The sequence below is a fragment of the Strigops habroptila genome, chromosome Z, assembly GCF_004027225.2.
Source record: "Strigops habroptila isolate Jane chromosome Z, bStrHab1.2.pri, whole genome shotgun sequence".
Taxonomy (NCBI): domain Eukaryota; kingdom Metazoa; phylum Chordata; class Aves; order Psittaciformes; family Psittacidae; genus Strigops; species Strigops habroptila.
In genome coordinates this window covers 10,988,877-11,008,906 of record NC_044302.2, presented here as the reverse complement: position 1 = coordinate 11,008,906, position 20,030 = coordinate 10,988,877, and the positions used below count along the sequence as shown (strand labels likewise).

Below are 20,030 nucleotides of genomic sequence, written 5' to 3'. Positions count from 1 at the left end.
TTTTAATTGTCTTTCTGTTTTTTCTTTCTGATATTTGAAGATTTGAGCTCTACAGATTTTCATGGTACTCTTCTGATCATGTCTTCATAGTGGTAAAAGTCTGTATTTTTGTATGTAGGGAAAATGGTAGTTTTCTAACACTTATCTTGATCAATATAGTATGGAATCATTTGTGAAGGACTTCCTGTTTAATAAATGGACATATTAAAGTACTAAAACATTGTCTTCATCTGTAAAGGCAACATATAAACTCAGTATGCCAGATGTGGTGGTCAGTTGATAATCCAGTAAGTACCATTGCTAAATGCATTTCCTATGTAAGACAACAGCAGAGGGGTTAGACATCAAACCAGCCAACCCTGAGTTGTGACTGTCTCTGACAAGACAAACTTTGTAGATAGAGGATTTAATGAAAAGCCATGTGTAAGCAGTCCTTGAGAGGTTACATGTAGCAGAAAGCACATGGTACTGCTTTATTGCTGAAGGGCATTGCTCTTGTGTAAGTTTCTCCCTCTGGTACACTGTAACAGGCTGAAATGCTGTGTCTTGTGGGTGGCAGCATCACGTTCTGGACTGAAAAGGAATTTTGGGGCTGAAATGCCAGAACGAGTGGGTAGTACTCTGTCCCTCATGGGCTGTAGGTTCCAAGTCCCATCTTGATTCAGTTGGGATTTTTGGTATGCAGGCACTTTAGGTGTGAGGCGAAAGCAGTGAGTTAATAAGGGTAAGAACTGCAGAAACCCATGGATGATTGAGTGAGTGTTGTGGAAAGATTTGGGAATATGGGTGATGCTCTTGAAACACTGCTTAGGAATAACATGCGGGAGGTGGCGAGGTGGGCAAAGGTGCAATTGAGCTTCTAAAGAAGGATTAACAAAGGAGACTCCTGTGCTCCTAAGGCTTTTCTGCTACAAGATGGGCTGGGACATTCTGCATGTGTGGGGCTGTTGGGAGTGCTGAAGTCGTCTCTTGTGGTGGTGCATCCTTTGGACCAGCTTAGAGATCAGACCTTAATGTAATTGATGCTAATTCTGTGAGTAGCATTGTTTTACCTTCTGACCTAGAAGTTTTACAGAGAACTCGGTGTGCTGTGAATTCTTCCAGTAAAGGAGGAGTCTGTGTTGCAGCGTGTGGGTTTTTTGATGCAGTCCTGTTTATTTAGAAATAAAATGAGATAGATGGTGTCTCCATCCTGTTTTTTAAACCAATACTCCCTACTAAGAGGTGTCTCAAGCATTTGTAACAAGATAATCTAATTTTTTTTCTGCTTCCTTGATGTGTTCTCTCTTGTTCTCTCTCCATACCTAAAAAAAAAAAAAAAAAAAAAAAAAAGAAGAAAAAAAGATTAAAGGAAGGCTAGGTGGAGCTGCTGCTTGTACTTTTACATAAGCATGGTGATATGTATCTTGCATTTGCTCTTTGGGGACAGTTTGTATCCCGGGCTTTGGAATGAAGCTCTTAATTTTATTACTTTCAGCCTCTGGTGAGGTTGGTTACTAGCTGCCTGCTATGAGGTTTATCTCAGCTTAGTAGCAATGGGTATGTGTTCTCATTTATTTCTGCACTTTAGAAGTGCAGGTGTTTGTTAGAAACACGCACTGTCAGTGTTTGGTTACAAGTACATGCTTGCTTAATGATACACGCTGTTGGCCTCCTAGCAGGGGAAGATGCAGCTGTAAAATTCAGGCTTAGAAATTTGCACAATGAATGCTTACCAGAAGCATAATGAAAAAAACATCTGCTTGCTATGCAGAGCATTAAATTGTCTTCTGCCTCCCAGCACACCAGGCTGGTGGAAGCATTCTTCTCAAATACCACGTAGGCTGAGATACACAGTGCTTCATTTGGTGTCTTGGAATTTCCTTTGTCAGTTGGAAATTTAAGACTTCCAGAACTTTGAACAGTGTCAGGTGAAAAGCAGAATTAAGTGGAGTAATGGACAGAGTGTAACAAGGGCAGTTGAGCCTCTTAGTCAGAATCTAAAAAGGCTGCTCGGAAAGGTCTTGAGAATTTCTTAACATCACCTGAGCATAATCACTGCACAAGACTGGAGCAATCTTCCATAGGGAAGTATGTATAAAAGCTTTTTGATAGGAGAAGGTAGGAGAGAGAGTGTTGAACAGCATGAGAATTGTGTGAAGTATTCACCTGTGATGCCAGCTGATCCATTTTCCTTCCTGTTAGTGGCTTTGATTCACAGTGGCTAGATCATAAGAGTTCTTGTGTTGTTTCTACACAGATTTGTTCCACATTGAAACCTCACTGCTCCCCGGGTTTGTCTGCTGGTTAGTGCTCTTCAACAAGCATGGAATAAAACGGGAATAGCTGTGTGCTTTAGGTGCAGCTTCTGTCACGAACCTTGAATCTCAGCTATTTTGGTCTTCTTAGTTGAGGAAAAACAACCAATAAACATACAAGCTGAAAAAACAAGTAGACTCTTCCTCTCCCTACACTAGACTCTGAGCTTAGTGCAATATTGCTGGCAGGAGATGAATGAAAGACTGAGCCAATTCACCCCAAATCAGAACTGGCTTTAAAGTAATTGTTTTTAATTGAATTTTCTATTCTGAAATTCATAAAATACAGAAGTGTATTTTATTTCAACCATGGGAACAGATCTTTTTAAATAAAATGCTGGAATCTTACACAAGTGCTTGACCCTGGGAGGCAAACTGCTTAGAAATAGACTCATCAAATACTTGAATGCTAGTAACAAAATTCTCTGGACAGGCAATTAATTCCCTGCCTACCTGCCAGAGTAGTCCTGAAGCAGCTCATGAGCAATTTTGTTTGCCTCTTCTGTGGATTTTAGGTAGAGCATGAGAGACTGAAAAGTCCTTGATCGGGCTAAGTGTTACTTAGCAACAACTAAAAACATCAGTGTATTATCAGCATTGTTCTCAGACTAAAGCCGAAACACAGCACTGCACCAGCTACTAAGGAGAAAAATAACTGCTACAGCTGAACCCATGACAAAAACCTTAGCAGATTTTAGGTTCTAACATGTCTGTGACAGGTAATCCCAAAGGAGATTGCTGGTTGCAGTGGTGGTAGTTGCCAAGTAGGAGCACAGTATCTCCAATGTCTACTGAATATGCTAAAACTGATTCTTGCTTAAGTTCTTTCATGCTTATGTGCTAGAGATGAAGTTTCTCCTTTCAAGCTGTGTGAGTGTTGAGTCTTCAGTGCTGGTTCTGGGCTATTGGCCACCTCCCCAGCACACAGAATCCTGCCTGATGGAGCTCCTTGAAACACCATTAATCCCACTGGGCAGAGGCAAGGCAATAAACCCAGGTCTTTAAGTAAAGACACCCAACGCTTCTATTAAAAGAGGTTTAATCCAGCATGGTTTCTAAATATTAACCATGTACTAGTATCCAGCTGTAACATGCAGTACAATTTTTTTAATTAAAAAAGAGAAATACAAAATAATTGACTATAAAAATGAGCCCAGGTCCCCTGTTATCACAGTACGTGCCAGTAAAGTACGACAAAAGAAAAGAAACATGGAATCTCATACAGGAAGAGGTCCAAAGAGCTTTTTCTCATAATAGTGAAGATGATTTGTTGCAACGCTTCGTTTTTTGCTTCTATTCCCCCAGTGGTCTGGAAACGAGATGTGGAGCTGCCTGATGGACAGCTCTTGTGTCTGACAGCACCTTCCCAGGCCCCTGCTTGCTGTTGGGTACCGTATTCTGCCTGTCAGCAGCCAGCTGCTAACAGGGAATTGAAACCCAAGTGGTGATATCATTCCAAAGGAAATCTGCCTTTATTGGTTTATCCCTGTTTTCCATTTACTCTTGTTAGTACCATCTGCTCTCATTTTAATTACTTCTTCTGAAGGCCACCTGTTCTGGTACTATATCAATTATTCAAAATGTATACAGGTTTCTTTGAAATAGACCTGTCTGATGCCATATGCAGGAAGCACATCGTGCTTTTTCCAAGCAGTGTGTGGTGGACACAAATATTTCAAGATAGGTTGTGCTACCCATGAGAACACCTTCAGAAAATTCAAATGCAGAAGGCTTTTCCCCCAGAATACTACACCAGTGACATAAATCATGTCGTTCTGGGGTGGGTGGAAAAAACCCAGCACACCAAAACACACACAGCAAAAACGGGGTCTGGGAAAATGAATTTCATTGCAGACATCCTTCAGTTTGGAGGTTGTTTTTTTGGCCTTTCACAGTGGGGAAGATGCATTGCCCTCCTGGGGCCCAGGTATCCTGAGTTTTACAGAAAGAGCTGTCTGTTTTGCAAACCCAGCAGACCAAGTCCAGCACTGCTCCTCCTGGGAGGACTGGCATTTGCACCACCAGAGCATGAGATCAGACAGTGGTTGAGATCTTGCACACAAATATCTGCAGGCTTCAATAGGCAGCTGTTGGATGGTATTCCTTCCCTGTATGTGCAAACACATACAAGGGCTTCCACGCAAATGGTAGAGAGGAGGCTGGTAAGATGATGCCTCATCTGTTCTACCTCATATCATCTGTGGTGAAATTGCAGAAGATGGGATGTGACTCCATGCAAGCAGCTTAAAAAAATGATACTGAACATTTGATGAGGCAGCTATGCTATGGCAGTTACACTCTGAGCTTTGTTCTTGCTGCAGATTTCCAGTTGTCACTTTTTCTTGTCGCAGATAGGCAGTAGATATAAATGTATTGAAACCAACCTATTAGCTATAACCTATGCCTTCAGTGCTTGAGATAGTGGAATACTCAGACTTCAGACAAAGAAATACTGTTAGTTAATCAAGAAAAATACAAATAAAGTAGAGGCATTCCGAGCCTCTCTTCTTTGGCACAGCAATAAGTATAAAAGCTATACGTGTTACAGATTTGGAATTAATAAAGCATATTAAAAGCTCCACTTACATGATTAAAATATTATGATCCTGTTTACTCAGTACACTGTAGTGCTGAGGAAGGATGGGCAATGGAGAATTGAGATGTGTTGTCTGGATACAGACCTCTGGGAGAGGTTGAACTACTGTAAAATGCGTAGTTCTGAAGGATTGTCTAATGGCAATGGGAATAGTCTCCTCTTCCACATCACTGCCCTGTTTGTGCTTTCATGATTCCATAAACAGTGAGGTGGAAAGAGAATACCAAGGCTGAAATAAGGGAGATATTTCAATTGGCAGTGCATTCCGCAAAGAGGAAAGTGCCTGATGATCTTCCCTTCACGCTTGGTTGCTGCTCAGTTCTTCAGTCTGAGTCGGAATTAGAGTCCTCATCTAAAATGTAAACCAAGAAACAATAGTGAAAATGAAAACTGCCCACCTCCATGCCAGCTTCTACTCTTGCTGGGAGAGGTACACTGCTATTCAGCAGGCACCTGCTTCAAAGGATGTGGCATATTTCAGAAAAGGCTGGTAATATGACAGTTCTTACTAATATGATGGAGCTTTAAATGGTGTTTCAAAGGACTAGAGAAATGCTGCTCAGAGGTACTTAGACCACTCCAATGTACGTAACAGTTCAGATGCAAGAAGTTGCAGAGGTATTACTGTTAGTGTGACCACCAAGAGGAAGTCTGCTTAAGATATGCTTCCTGTACTAGAATGTTGATGGGGGTCACGGTTACGCACTGCCAGTTAAACGTATCTGAAAGCTTTAAGATGTTAAGAAATCCCAATAGGCCCATAGAGGTACATCTTGCCCAAGCTCAAGACTCCACTTGCAAGGAAGCAAGGGATTTCTGGCGTCAGCAGTTGAAAGTCCCAATGTGAACATGAGTTTGGTGCTGGAGGAGCAGTGCTGGAAGAGCAGTGCATGACTGCATGTTATATTTATATTTATAAATTTGTCTCTTCATCTCCAGGGAAATTTGATCTAATCTTTAGCCTGAATTTGTACGCTTGTCACCTGATTTTCTTCTGAGGTTTGTGGGGATGAACAGTTTTTAGTCTTGTCTGTTTCCTATGATGTGTTCCTTTAATTCGTCATTTCTTTGTTTCTCTTTTTGGCCTAAAGCTTGCAAAACATTTAACAGTCTACTAAAATACCTAGAAAAGACTGTTAGCATTACTATAGATCTTCAAGGATTCTGTACACATCTGGGGTGTTTGTTTTTGAGAGTTTTTTGGGGGGAGGTTTTTTGGGGGGTGAGATTTTTTTGGTCTGTTTTTAGATGTGGAGCAGTCTTTTCCATCTGTGTGGGTGCAATGAGTAGTATCGGAGCGTGATGCCTGATTTGGACTTCTGGGTACTGCAAAATAGCTACCTATGTTCTGACTTGACTTGAAATGGGTTTGAACTTCCAACAGCGGGTTCCTCTTTTTGTCTGGGTGGATCTGTCTAATCTGAGGCAGACTGTACCTCCTATATTAAAAAGAAATTTGGTAACAATGCTGTTAATTTTATGCTGTGTGGCTTTCAGATTTCAAGGCCATTTGCCCACAGATGGTTAAAGCTTGACCCTAAATAAGAGGTAATCATGATAAAGAGATGGTAAAAAGAAAGGGATATACAAAACTGTGGACTAATGGATGTTAAGTTATTAAAAAATATTTTTAAAGTTATCAAAATTAAGTGAATTATTAAGTTATCAAAAAAAGGGAGACTTTGTGCTTGAAGTAAGATACTTTGGGAAGAAAAAGGTCTGTTCTGCACAGTAATTTCTATAATGGGATTCGGGGCCTTCCAAAGTTAGACTCTTGAGAAACTTCACACTCCTGGCTTGCTAGTTCTCTTTGTAAATCACTGAAATTCCAGATGTATTTTAAGACTACGCAGCTTCATAATTCAGTATAGTTGTGGCATACAAACCCAAGGTAGCCAAGAATAGAAACTGTTCTTACTGAGCGAGTGCTCTTGCTCCCCTGTGAAGGGTGAAATGGAGAGGAAAATCTCACGTTGCATGCTCATATAACCAAAACTAGGAATTTTACCTACCCTCTGACTTGTGCCCTTCAGGGGAATCAGAACTGCCTTGCTTGAGAAAAGTAACCAGGTCATTGAAGGTTATGTAGAAATCAATGGCGTACACTATTGTGGCTATAAATCCAAACACCTAAAATGGGAAAATAATACTCTCTTTAACAACAGGTCATGTCCAAAACAAACCAAAATCAGCCTAACCAATACAACAATTCTTAAGGAAAAGTGAGGCTAGATTTTTTTTGGCCTGTGCCTTGCTAAAAAGACAGGGAAGGGAAATGCCTTGTGACCCAGTGGCATCGATTAAGTTACAGCTAATTTGAGTGCCTGAGTAGCAATGTCTGCTGTTGCTCTGTCAGATGCATCCTTAACTATTCCCCAGGCTACATCCTTCCCTGGCTCTGGGCACATTCTGAGCTTGAGCATCAGCACTGCCCTGTGCTGGGAGCTAACAGAGATTGTAGCCTACCCCTCCACCCTCACCTCAGTTTCTCTGGAAATTTTTTTTACTGGTTTGCAAGGAGACATGTCTATTGCAGAGTGAACTAGACTGAGATGAAATGATCCTGCAGTAACCTATTTAGTGTCAAAGAAGTGCCAGTGTGGCAAGAATAGGCTGGCTTTCACTCTGAGAAGCTAGGGTAAATGCTGGGTGTGTTGCACCACGTCTAAATGGAGTGACAAAGATTGAAACAAGGTCTTTGTTTTGAAATCGTGTATGACTTGGGATGGTTTGGTATGGGCTGCCAGCTAACACTACTGGGTATTGTTCTTCCCTATCTTTTAAAATTATTATGCAAATTTTATTTATGTTGCATACATTATTGATGCTTAGAGTCAAGTTGCGGGTGGAGAGGCTGTATCTTATTTCTGAACACAAGATGCTGTTGATGAAGGCTCTCTCGGGGGCAGTCCATATACTGGAGTGTAAAATGACCCTGCTCTTGTTTCTACTCATCCAAGTAAAATGAAGCAGTAGAGGCAGGAGTTTGAAATTACTTAATTTAGCTGTCCTTAGTAGTCACATGTTTGTTTTTTCATAATTATTATTATTATTCCCTCCATTCAAGGAACTTGTTGTTCTTTGCAGCAACAGGAAAGTTTATCTTCCCTGTACAGCTGATGAAATTAAAAAGCAGAATAGGTGCCTTCCATAAGTAGTACAGTTAACACTGAGCAGCACTGTCAGGATGAAAAAGCTATTCATTGATCCAAAACCTGTTTTTCTTCCTTGCTTTAGGCAAATCTAAACCTCAGTTAGTTAATTGAAGAAACATCTGATACTTGCAACGGGGTCAAAATTGAATTGTTTCTGAAGTACGTCCATACTCATTTCACCAAAATACTCAAGTGGAAAGCTCACATCTACTTACTCCTGCTGCTTTAGATGCTCCGTCGTTATATTTTGAGACAGCAGCAATTGAAATGGCGAAGTAAATAATGGCAGCAGTGACACACCGCAAGAAATCCTGTAAAATAGGCAATGTTGCATTCTCAGATTAGTCATGAATTCCAACATAGAAGATCCTGTAAAAATGATTTCAGAAATGACCACTAAAACCCTCTGTTGTTGTGTCAGTGGACTTGCCTGATGCTGCAGCATGACTGCAGACTGCTGTTTTGTAGCAGATGAATTGCTCATCTGGGAAATACTTTTAAATGAGAGACGACCAGAATCTTGGCATAAGCTTCTGCTCTTACAGATGTTGGTATAAATCCTACTTTTACCAGGCTTATGACACGCAGACCTTTCTTCAGGCTGAGAAGGGCTAGCTTTCTGTGAGGCTTAGCCTGGAGCACAGCAATGTCTGCTCTAGTGGAAGAATCATTTGAAATACCTCAAGAAGTCTCATCTTTAAGCAGAACTCCTGCGGTACCGGAGGCTCTGGAGGAGCATACCAGTTCCCATGGGGAACCGGTGTGTGCCTGTTTCTGTATACAAGTAAGCCTGTCTGTAGGAACTGTAATATTTAGGAATGAACTACTTTTAGCATTTAAAACTATGATCTATACTTAGTATATACACTTGTAATTCCACAGGCTAGCCTGAAATGAATGTACCTGTTGCTGTCACAGAAATACATGCTTCTGTGGATGAGACTGCAGCTTGGCAGGGTAGGGGTCATGCCCTATAACACCAGCAGTGGTGTGCTGGGGAAACTGTCTCTGAACTGTGTATTAAATAAGGAGCTGTGATTCCCAGGGCATGTGTAAATCATGTGAGCTGGAATACTGGTATCCTGACCTCTGTTCACAATTAGATCTTCTGCCTTTTCAGAAGGCAGATGGATAAGTAAGATACTGTCCTAGAATACAAATCTTACAAGAATTTCGACTCTTCTGAAGTCAGGACAAGGTCAGTTATCTACATTCTGCAGCTGGAGTATATTATGGTAATGGACATAATAAACACACAAGAGCTTTTTTTGGTCTTAGTTCTGGAATCAGAGGCATGTAAAAAACAGGAAAATGATGGGACTGAGATTACCAGCTGGAAACCACGCACAGTCATAGTCAAAGTCACTGCTATCGTTTTATCCACCAGTGGACTTGCTAATGTTATTTTTATACGTTGAGAGCTCTAATTCAAATCTCACTATGATGAACTATTGCTAGACAGTACCAAAAGAGAATCCAGATCGATTAGATTAGATTAGCATTCTTTTTTGATGTATTTGTACTGCTAGGCAAATGCTCCCTTTTGAATGTACATTTGAAGCAACAGAGACATCCAGTGGCCAGCGAGCAGTAACCACCTGCAACTACGAACCTGGAAACTGCCCAAGGAATAGCCAGCCAGTGGTTTCCTTTGTGTGAATGAGCATCCGCTGGCAAGAGCTGCAGGACTTCCCTCTTAATGAGATAGCTGTCAGCTGATGTATGTGAGTATGACTGCATCTCAACAGCACTTACCTGAGAATTTACAAACACTAGTAAAGTATATGCATCACTATATAGCCTGCCCCGGCTTCCCCATTTGTAAGGGTGGCTATATGAAGGAGCCCTGAGCAGTGGTCAGACTTAGGCTGATGTTGCCTGCTTCTGAAAATCCAGCCCTAAGCCATTTGCCTGGAATACGGCATAAATTCCTTGCTTTAATAAAACCATGCTTTGTGTCAGCACCAAGAAAGCTATAGTACATAATACAGCATAGTTTAAAGAGTGCTCTGGGTCCTTTTGAGTAAGAGGCAATGCAGACAAGTTTCTAATAAGAGGGAGAAGTTTTTAACAGTCAGCCTAAATTCCTGTACAGTCTCTTTTACTCATGTTACACTGTACAGTGAAATCTGTGTTTTTATATTGCACATTTCACTTACCATCAAAGGCCAGTAGAGTCCTTTAAACTTCTCATTAAGTTTGGAAGCGTAGGCAAAAAAAAGAAACAGTGCCAGCAGAAACTCAAGGAGTGGTGCCGTCATGAAAGAGGTAGCTAGAGACGCAATATAGCAGATAAAGATGATAAATGACAGCACCTAGAGTAAAGAGAAAACTAGTTATTCGCTTGGAATAGCAGAGCCTCAGGCAGCTGAGCAGCTTTGAAGCAGTATTCTGCCAGTGCCGCTGGCGATAGCATTATCTTGCTTCCTTTTTACTTTTTTTTTCCCTTAGGCCAAATGGGTTTTCTCATTTAGCATGGAATAAATCTAAAGTAATGGCATTTATTTCAATGTGTATGAAATTGACTTTCCGGAGCACGCAGTGGATTTGCACCTCTCCGAGTCAGTAATTTGCTCTGGATTGTGAACACTGCTGACAACATAATTCTGAAAATAGAGTGGGGTATTGCCAAGCAAACAGAGCTTTAAGCTTTCAACTGTGACTGTTCTCATTTGAAACCCAAATCATTGCTCAGATAGCCCAAAGTAACTCAGCACTGACAATCTTCTTAGAGTTGAAAGAAAAAAGTCTGCTGTTGATGGATAGAAAAGAGCTGAGAAGTAATTATTCTGTGATTTCTGGAAGTCTCAGGTTCTAGTCTTCCAGTGTAGGCAGCTGGTTTAGAGACTAATTGGATAGATAACTCCCATACATTTGTTTTATCTTTATGACGTTTCCTAAATCTACAAATATAATAAAAAATGGCATTTTTTACCCCATTCAATTAAAAGATCTTTAGAGTACAGCTTATAGCTTAAACCAGAAAGTTTCACAATGGGAAAATGGCTAAAGAAAATGCATTTTCACCTAAACCACAGCACCGAAGTGCTTCTGGACTTTCAGCTACTGTATTTGTGAAAGTGGGAGGTAAGGAAACCATGGAGAAACTTAATAACATTTTCAAATGATACGCTGCAAGTTAGTCACCTCTGGGAAGAGGCTCCAGCCCTGCTGCTCTACTGCCTTGCGTGGGAACAGGTTGCTGTTTTCTTCAAATTAGCTCAAAATAATAATGCTAATAAAACATAGCTAGCATGCTGAATAAAACACCTCCTGCAAGTGTGAGTATTATGTGCTAGTTTACAGCTGAGCTGCTCTGTTCAGCCTTTCTTCTTGGAGACAAATCTCTGCCCAAGCAATGGTCAGAGTTGCTTTTGGTCAACGTAGCAGTAGGTGCTGTTTGAGCATTAGATTACAAGGAATTTCTGAACTTCCAAATTCTAAACTGGGACACTGACATTCTCACTCATATAATACTGAAAAGAGATGTGTTATTTTCCCCCAGATGGCATGGCTGAAGGCAGATGTGGCTTCTTGAAAAGAATAAATGTTTGTACTGTGATGATCAATGCGTTTGCCTCATTCAATGTCAGATCTATGGATTTCTTTGCTTGCTGCTATCACGTATACCTGGGAACCAACTGTACCTCAAAAAAACCCATTATTATACTTGAATGAAAAGGATCCTAGAATTAATAAATAGTCCTATGAGCGGTCAGTCAACCTTCAAATACATGTATCAAGCGAGGCCATTTAGGTTTAGGGGCCAACTAAGCAGTTCAACCCTGTTGAAATAATTTCTTAATTAACAAGCCTTTATTCTAAGCCTGGGTTTTGGGGAAAGCTGTCAATTCTTTACCAGGATGGTAATAGCTGGAGTATATTGTTTATATCCATTAGGACTGGGTGGGGAAGTTTGAGAGGATGTGACATTTTTAGTAAGATACTATATTTATCTTTATGTCTATGCATTGTTCTTGTTTCACTGGGTTGTATGAACTGATCTGGATAATATATAGACTTCACTTTTACATCTAGGCCTGTTACCCTATTTGTTGTTATTTATCCTATTTTTATTTGCTTATTGCTTCCATAGCCTCTTTGCAGCTTTTTCTAGGGTTTTCATATAGTGGAGGGACCTTGTTCACTGTATCTTATCCTTAATGTGGTATTGTATTTCTGTAAATGAAAACAGTGAGTTCTGTTTGAAAAGAAGTGGGTATAACAGAACTTGCAAAACTACTAAAAGGAAAGAGTGGACTTCCTCCTTCCTATTCCCTTCCCACCTCCAAGGAATTAAGCTAGAAAGAAAGACTGGACTTTAACTTTGGCAATCTGCTTCACTCGCATGTGTGGAACATAATTTAGACATGGTTTCATGTTTTCTTGGTTTAAAAAGAACGTAGTTAGGACATTTTTTCTTTCTTGTTCTGGTGTTTAAAAGGAAAAGAAATCTCTTCCTTTTTCTGGCTAAAGGCAAGTCTGATAGCTGAGATGTATAGACAGAGAAGTATGCAGGGACAAACAGCAGCAGGGAGGAGACGCCTTCAGGATAGCTCCCACCTACCCACCCCCTTTCAATAGGTGGGGGTGAATGTTAGACCTAAACTGAACTTCGTAGATCACTTATGAAAGGATTAATGGAGTGTTAAATAATACATCATACTACAGCAATGAGGGTAGGTAGAGAAGCAAATTTCAGATATGTAAGTTGATGACGCAGAGGGAGATCGCTTTGATCTTGATTCTGTTTGATACAGTAACTCCTGTGCTCTGCCTGCCTTTATACAGAGAAAAAGTTTTCCTGTCAAAAGCCTTAACTATTAGGTGAAACGAAGAGCCTTTGTGTTCTCTTCAGACCAGCCTTATGGTAGTTCGTGCAACTTAAGGTTCCTGCTGTCTTCCCCTAACCTTGATGGCCCTGGGCAAGTCTCTGTGGTTTGAAATGCAGTGCAGTGCCTGAGACCCTGCTGTTAACGTTGTTCAGGATGCAACAGAAACTTGTTTTGTGACAAGAGTACGCCGAGGGGCTCCTGCTCTGATGTGCTGGTGGGATTCCTGCTTTGGTGCAAGAGCTGAAGAAACAAAAAGAGAAGAGACATTGCTGAAGAGACAAATGCATCAGTCTGAGCATTTCGGCTTTCTAATTTGGTCTGATCCAGAAAACTTGGCATCTGGGGAAATACTAGTTGTCCATTTGAAAATCCGGTTAACAGGCCAGTTACTTGCTTAAACAAACCCCTCGGTTACTGGTAGGATCGCAGCAATCTCCTGCTGCCTGTTCCTCAGCCCTGATGAACAGTACCTGTACTCTCGCTATCACCACCACGAGTGGTGGGCTAAAGTCCAGCCCATCACAGCTCTCTGCTCCTCACTCTACTTATCAGCATGCTGTTGTTGTGCACGGGAAGTGCACATCAAAGCCACATTAAAAAAACCCCAACACCCTTGATTTGCAAGAAGTCCCTTGATTTCAATGGATTCCTGATGACAACAGTAAAAGAGAAAGAATCTGGCATGAAGTGCGATTACTGCTCTCTCATTTTGGAGGCATTCAGAGACTGAAAAGGCCCAAGGAAGATTTTGTGAAATACCTACCTATAGAATAGTGGACTAGAGTTTGAGAATGAAGGTTAAGAGATGGTATTTTAGATGCTAACAGCCTTCATTGAGGCAAGGCTGGAAGGGCAGGCAGGCATTAGAAAGAGCAAGAGAAATAAAAAGAAGGAGGTGCCTGATAGCTCTGTCACTACCAGGTAGGGCTTGTTCTTTGTTTGTTTACTTTCTGTCTCCCTGGTGGCAGTGTCACAGGCCTGATGTGGATTTTGATGCCAGATTTGCTAGGTAACTTGGGGACAGCCCTATGTAATACAAGAACCCCAAAGCTGCTGGCTTTTGACAATGTTTCTCGTTTCTTCGATTAGAGCTCATTTCCCCTTCTGATAAGTGGAGCACATGAACTCCCTGAGCAATAGTGGATATTACCTATTACTGCCTTTTCTGAATTATAGAAGTGAGTAGGTACCTTATCTTGTCTGACCATTTAATTGCAGTGCCACTAACTGCAGCACTTGATGTCATATAAAAATTTGGTAATTAAAAAAAATACACCTCTCCCCCCCACAATACACTGATCTGCCAGTCTGTATCCAGAACTAATGAACACCTACTTACTATTCTAGACTTCAAGTCTTTGAGACAAATATCTGCCACACTAAAAGTTGCTCAAAACTGACAAACTCTAAAGCAACATTCAGAATTTAGCCTGACCCTTCTAAAGACCGTCAGATGATCAAAGCACATCAAACTTGTTCTGCACCTTTTTACTGCAGCTGCATGTTTAAAAATTATTTCAGAGAAGGCCAAGCAATGGGATCTTGTAATTTTAACACAGCTCTCTGTCTGTGCTAAAAAAACAAACCAAACCAAAACCAAAACCCAATAGCTAGAGAGGAAGCTTGTGAGGCTCAATGCATTTGCAAGTTAATTTCTAGCACTTTCAGACTCAGAAAGAACTGCTGCTTCTGGGATTAAAAAAATGTAGTGTTTTATCAGTTTTGTCCACTTTCTCCCTTGGGATTACATCCTCAGCATTGATAGTAGCTAGGAGTCCGAGTTGTTCCTGCGCTGTTATTGAAAGTGAAGCGTGATTGCCAGCTTTACTGTGGAGTAATATGTGGATGCAGAAAGCTCTAGTGCAGTGAAGCACAGAACAGGATCCTTTCATAGTCTGGCAGTGGTAAGATTATAAAAAATCCTGGCAAAAAAAAAAGAAGCCCGATTTGTTCACTAAGCATCTCTTTTTTTGTGTATGGGAATGGGAATGTACATAAAAAAGAAAAAACTATTAAATGTTACTTTTTCTTTTTTAAAGGAACTTCTTTGGTATTGTGTTTCAAAAAGAAATTTTCTCCCACATAATTATTACTTAACATTGTGTTGCTGGGCTTCTTCAACGGGCCAGGCATTATGAAGTTATACTTCATCATATAACTAGCTTGCACTGGAAGGTATAAAAAATAATGTGTTGCAGTGGTTACAGAGCACTGGGCTCCTTAAGGGCGGGAGGACTGATGAAGTGCTGAGATCACGGCTGAGCGAGAAGGCGTTAGCTCCGTGCAGGGAGAACAGAGCCACTGCAGCCCGCTGGAGACAATGCGGATGCCGGGAAGCAGCTGACATCATTGCACGCTACTACACACGCCCCAATGCCCTCCGCTTGCTGCTCTGCACCATCAAATGCATCAAGTGCTCCTCATGTGCCCTCCATGGAAAAGAACAGGTTTCTTAACAGTTTTAAAAGTGGCTTGTGGTGATCTCTTTTGGGCAAGAGTGCATTTTGTTATTGCTTATTTGCAGAGAGAGAAAGTAGGTCACAGACTGGTTTTGGCTGGAGGACACCTTAAAGCTCATCCAGTTCCAACCCCCTGCCATGGGCAGGGGCACCTTCCACTAGAGCAGGTTGCTCCAAGCCCTGTCCAGCCTAGCCTTGAACACAGCCAGAGATGGGGCAGCCACAGCTTCTCTGGGCAACCTGTGCCAGCACCTCACCACCCTCAGAGGGAAGAATTTCTTCCTAATATCTAATGTAAATCTCCCCTCTGTCAGCATCAAGCCATTGCCCTTGTCCTACCCCTACATGACCCTCTCCAGCTTTTTTGCAGGGCCCCCTTTAGGCACTGGAAGCTGCTCTAAGGCTCAACAAGTCGAACTCAGCTTGTCTCCATAGAAGAGGTGCTCACTCAGTGGTCCCCGCTATTTTACTTCTCTGTCATACTTGTCATGGAGGTGAAGTTCTTGGTTTACCCAGAGTTAGCTGCAAAAGTTGCCTTCTGGCTACAGACCCAGTTAAAGGCATAGGGGTTGTCTTCAAAGGAGGCTTTACACAGAGCAGCTGGAAGTTTCATTTATGAAGGTCAGTTCAGAGGAAACTGAAAAGACAGAAGAGAGACAGGAAAAGAGAAGAAAAACAGGCACAATGATTTCTACATTCTCTATGTGACCACAAAGGTGACACAACCTTATTCAGGACAACCTTACATAGTCATTCTACACTTCTATTAAAAAAATACATAGTGCCACTGTGTACTGACTTCAGGGGACTAAGGAGATCACAATTACAGTAGTTGCCAGGACAAACACAAAAGCTTGACTGAAACAGCTCTGGTGAGCAGCAGAATGCATAAATGTGGATCTTGCCTGGACAAGCTCTGGTGGCAGGTATGAGAGTGGCTGTTAAATGGTTCCAACACGGGACAGAGGGAACTGAAAAATGCATCTCTTAAGGAGGGAAAAGAGCATGGATGAGATGCTGACCTTCAAGACAGCAACTTGAGTATTCAGAAAAAATAAGTAGCTTAAGAGGAGTGTTAAAATATATGGAAGAAATAATGGTATGGGGAGAGGACAGAAAGGGAAGAAAACCAACCTGGGAGATTAAAAATGGTGATTAGAAAGTGGAGGTGCAAGACAGTGAGCATAAATAGGCTCAAGAGAGACAGCAAAGCTTATACATGTATTTGATGTTACTGCTTTGTGGCTGTGCAGCTATCCCAGGTGGAATAAAAAATTAATGAGGCAGGAAGATGAGAAGGAAGAGGAACAGAGGGATAGGGGGAACTTCCTTCTCTGAATAAAATTTGAGATTCTAATTAACCTTCTCGCTGTAATCGGCTTCACCACCAGCCTAACTTGTTCTAGAGGAAGCACCAGAATGCCCAGACCTGATAGCCCCCAGAGCAGTTTGCACGCTGGCATGAAAACTGCACCTGAACATTGTGAAGATCCATACTCCATGTGAAAATGTATGAAAATGTTACTTTTAAAAGCAAGTGGCTATAGCAGTTTCCTTCAATCTGAACAAAGCAATCCTCGCCGGCTGAGGGAATTTGCTGAAACTGACTCCTGTTCCCTTTCTGCTGTAGACGGAAAAGCAGAAGTGTAACCATCTACCCCAGTCAAGACACGTCTGCAAGTCACTGCTTTGCTTCGGTGGTAATATATTTTTCAGTATGTGGTGGTTTGTGTTTTGTATGTTGAAAAAGCTGACTTGGCATTTCCTGAAGCGGAACAGAAAGCCTCTGATCTACCTGCAGACATGCCAGTATTTGCATGACTTTAAATACAGAGAAATAAAGCACATCCCTTGGGACTTGCCAAGCTGCCGAATAATAATAATGTGACAGAGGTATTTGGTAACAATAATGAGAGCCCCATTTTCTTTCTAAACAAAAGACACTATTCAAAATCTGTATCCCATGAATTATTATTTACACATGTTTATGCAGAACCCAACCCCACCCCACATTAGTGCTGTGTCAAAGAGGGAAAAAATCACACATTCGAGAGGAGAAATACAAAGCTAAAGATGAAACACAGATATAAACTGTGATTGATAGACTTAACTTGGACTCATCTTCAGCTATTTGGCACTGCATTTCTCTAATTGTACACAGACTGGATTTGTTCTGGGCCCTGTGTTGCCTTCAAGGATTTCTTCTGGTAAAGCTGAGACAACAGGAGAGAAACTACTGCTGCCTCCCCTCTGCCAGGAAACGACACCCTTGGTATGTGGGCTAGCCCACAAAGAGCCACAGAAAGCTTTGCAGCAGCCTCGGCAGATGGGATTTTAGTGCTGCATCCAGCCAGCCAAACCCTCAGGAAGCCCCAAGTGGTCTTACATAGGATAAGCCCCTGTTTCGTCAAGACAGAGCAGTTTTTATTACTCCAAGGAGGCATAATCAGTACTTCTCTATGACAACAAAAGGGTGAGTCTGATCCCATGACCAAAACAGTATCCTCAAATATGTCATCATTTAGAGATGTTAAAAAGCCAGCCCGTCTGAAAGTCATCATCCATGGGCTGTAGGCTTCTATAGGAAATTCCAGTATATGTTATAGTACATAACAAAAATGAGTGCCAAAGGAGGAAAGATAGTTGGTTTGGTATCTTCTAAACGTGTTTTTGCAAACTGCAGATGAGTGATGGGGGTACATGGAGCTTTTACAGCACTTCTGCTGGAACTGGTGAAGCCTGTGGCCTCTGGTCCTCAGCCCAAGGTCTGTGTTCCCCACTGCAGAAGTCATCCTCATCTCCTGGACGAATGGGTTTTCCTCTCAAAGCCAGCCTTGCACCTCCTGGCTGTTCCCAACAGCTTCACAAACTCACAGGGCTAGTGAGGGAGCCAGATGGCACTGCCTCCTTCTGCCCATACCTTCCCTTTCTCCTGCCTGAATTTCCTCATTTCCTTCTCTGAGCCAGCACAGTGGATAGTCAGAGACACCTTACACGTCTAAACAGTGCTCCACGTACCTGACTATTAGTTTGAGCTGTCCTGATATGTGACTACTTGCTGTCAAAAAATTACAGACAACTTAGCATTTAAGTTTCTCATTATTTCTAGTACAAATGATAGAAGGTCTAATTTCAATCAACTAATGTCCTCTTAAATGTTAACTTTTGATTGTGAAATACCCACTGCCCATGGCGTTAAGTTTTCTTAAAACACCACCAGTACCTTAAGGGGAGCTGCAAGACATCTGGAGAGGGACTTCTGACAAAGGCATGTAGTGACAGGACAAAGGAAGTGGGCTTTTAAACTGTCAGAGGGAAGACTTACATTAGACATTAGGAAGAAATTCTTCCCTGTGAGGCTGGTGAGGCTGTGGCCCAGGTTGCCCAGAGGAGCTGTGGCTGCCCCATCCCTGGCAGTGTTCAAGGCGAGGTTGAATGGGGCTTGGAGCAGCCTGCTGTAGTGGAAGGTGTCCCTGCCTGTGGCAGGGGCTTGGAACTGGGTGAGTTTTAAGGTCCTGTCCAATCTAAACCAGTCTGTGGTTCTCTTTCTCTACCAGGAAGGTACTCTGTCAGCTGTCAGGCTTTAAGCCTTTACAAGTAAAATACCAGAAAGTGTTACACTAAAAATCAGCAGCCCTGATCTCAGGATTTGGACCTAGAGGAACAAATGTGGGGTAGTTCTGGGGGAGCAGTGTTTCCATCATTGCTGCTGCTGATTGTTTGGTCCTTTCACAGTAAATAAACTGTCCCCACAGTGTGTCCCTCTGTGAGGTCAGGGCAAACACAGCTTTTGGAATGCTCAGGACTGTGGCTGGTAGATAATGATGCCCTATGTAATGCCACGCACCATCAGCTGGTGAGTACACCTTCCTGACATACTGAGGACATACTCATACTGTCTTGTAGACCATGCCTCCCCCATGGCACTAGGAGATAAACCCAATCTGGTCAGCTGTGGTCACTGTATCCACACTGCGGGTAGGTTAAAACGAAATCAAAGCCGTTTTCAACCGAAGAGCGTTCCTGCCAACGGGGAACACGCCGGAGGCACCGGGAGCTTAACGTGACCGGTCAGTCGGTTTCCTAACGCGCCTGCGAGGACAGGCTCAGCGGCGCTTCACCCCGAGCTCTCCCCAAGCAGAACGCGTGCTCCCGGTCTGCCCCTCAGCCGTGTCTGCCTCCGCCACACCGCGCTGCAGCCGGGCGGCCCCGCTGAGGCAGCCGCCGGAGCCTGCTCCGCGAGTGGGGGCTGCGATCCGGCCCCGGCCGCCCCCAGCTCCGTGCGGGCCCCCCGCTGCCCGCCCCGCTCCCGCCCTTACCGACTCGGCGAGCAGGAGCCGCCCCTTGCGGGAGCGCAGCAGCTCCCCCGGCAGCAGCAGCGGGCGCGGCCCGGGCGGCGGCTCGGCGGCCCCCGGCTCCTCCATGGCGGCGAGCGGCGGCCGCGGGGCGCGGGCGGGTGCGGGGTGTTTTTTGAAGGAGGGAAGCGGAAATCGTGACACTGCGGAAACGTGAAAAAAAGTTTCAGCATCCCCAAATCTGGGGGGTGGCGGCGGCGCCGCGCGCACGGGATGCGCCCTGCGACACCCGTTTGACCGTACCCACCCTCCCCACGGCGTGGCCGCGCTGCGCTAGGGGGACGCTGCCGGTGTTTTCGGCGCTATCCTGAACACGAAAGTTAAAGTTGAGGG

The 20,030-nt window shown here is 42.9% G+C and overlaps 1 protein-coding gene across 3 annotated transcripts; it reads right to left on the bottom strand.

The window, feature by feature from the left end:
• Positions 1-1,135: 1,135 nt before the first annotated feature.
• CMTM3 (CKLF like MARVEL transmembrane domain containing 3) lies at positions 1,136-19,794 on the bottom strand. 3 transcript variants are annotated; one of them, XR_003989335.1, is made up of 6 exons: positions 19,662-19,766; positions 10,208-10,363; positions 8,264-8,359; positions 6,906-7,023; positions 4,884-5,245; positions 1,143-1,304 (listed from the first exon to the last, which is right to left on the bottom strand). XR_003989335.1 is itself a non-coding variant. In XM_030471398.1 (5 exons), exons 1-5 carry the CDS (start codon positions 19,764-19,766, stop codon positions 5,217-5,219), a joined length of 504 nt encoding a protein of 167 aa, XP_030327258.1. In that variant the 5' UTR covers positions 19,767-19,794; the 3' UTR covers positions 3,320-5,216. The 3 variants fall into 3 exon arrangements, 2 of the variants coding, with proteins under 2 accessions (XP_030327259.1, XP_030327258.1); XM_030471398.1 differs by lacking the exon at positions 1,143-1,304 and having other exon boundaries at positions 3,320-5,245; positions 19,662-19,794; XM_030471399.1 differs by lacking the exons at positions 4,884-5,245; positions 19,662-19,766 and having other exon boundaries at positions 1,136-1,304; positions 10,208-10,458.
• Positions 19,795-20,030: the final 236 nt, after the last annotated feature.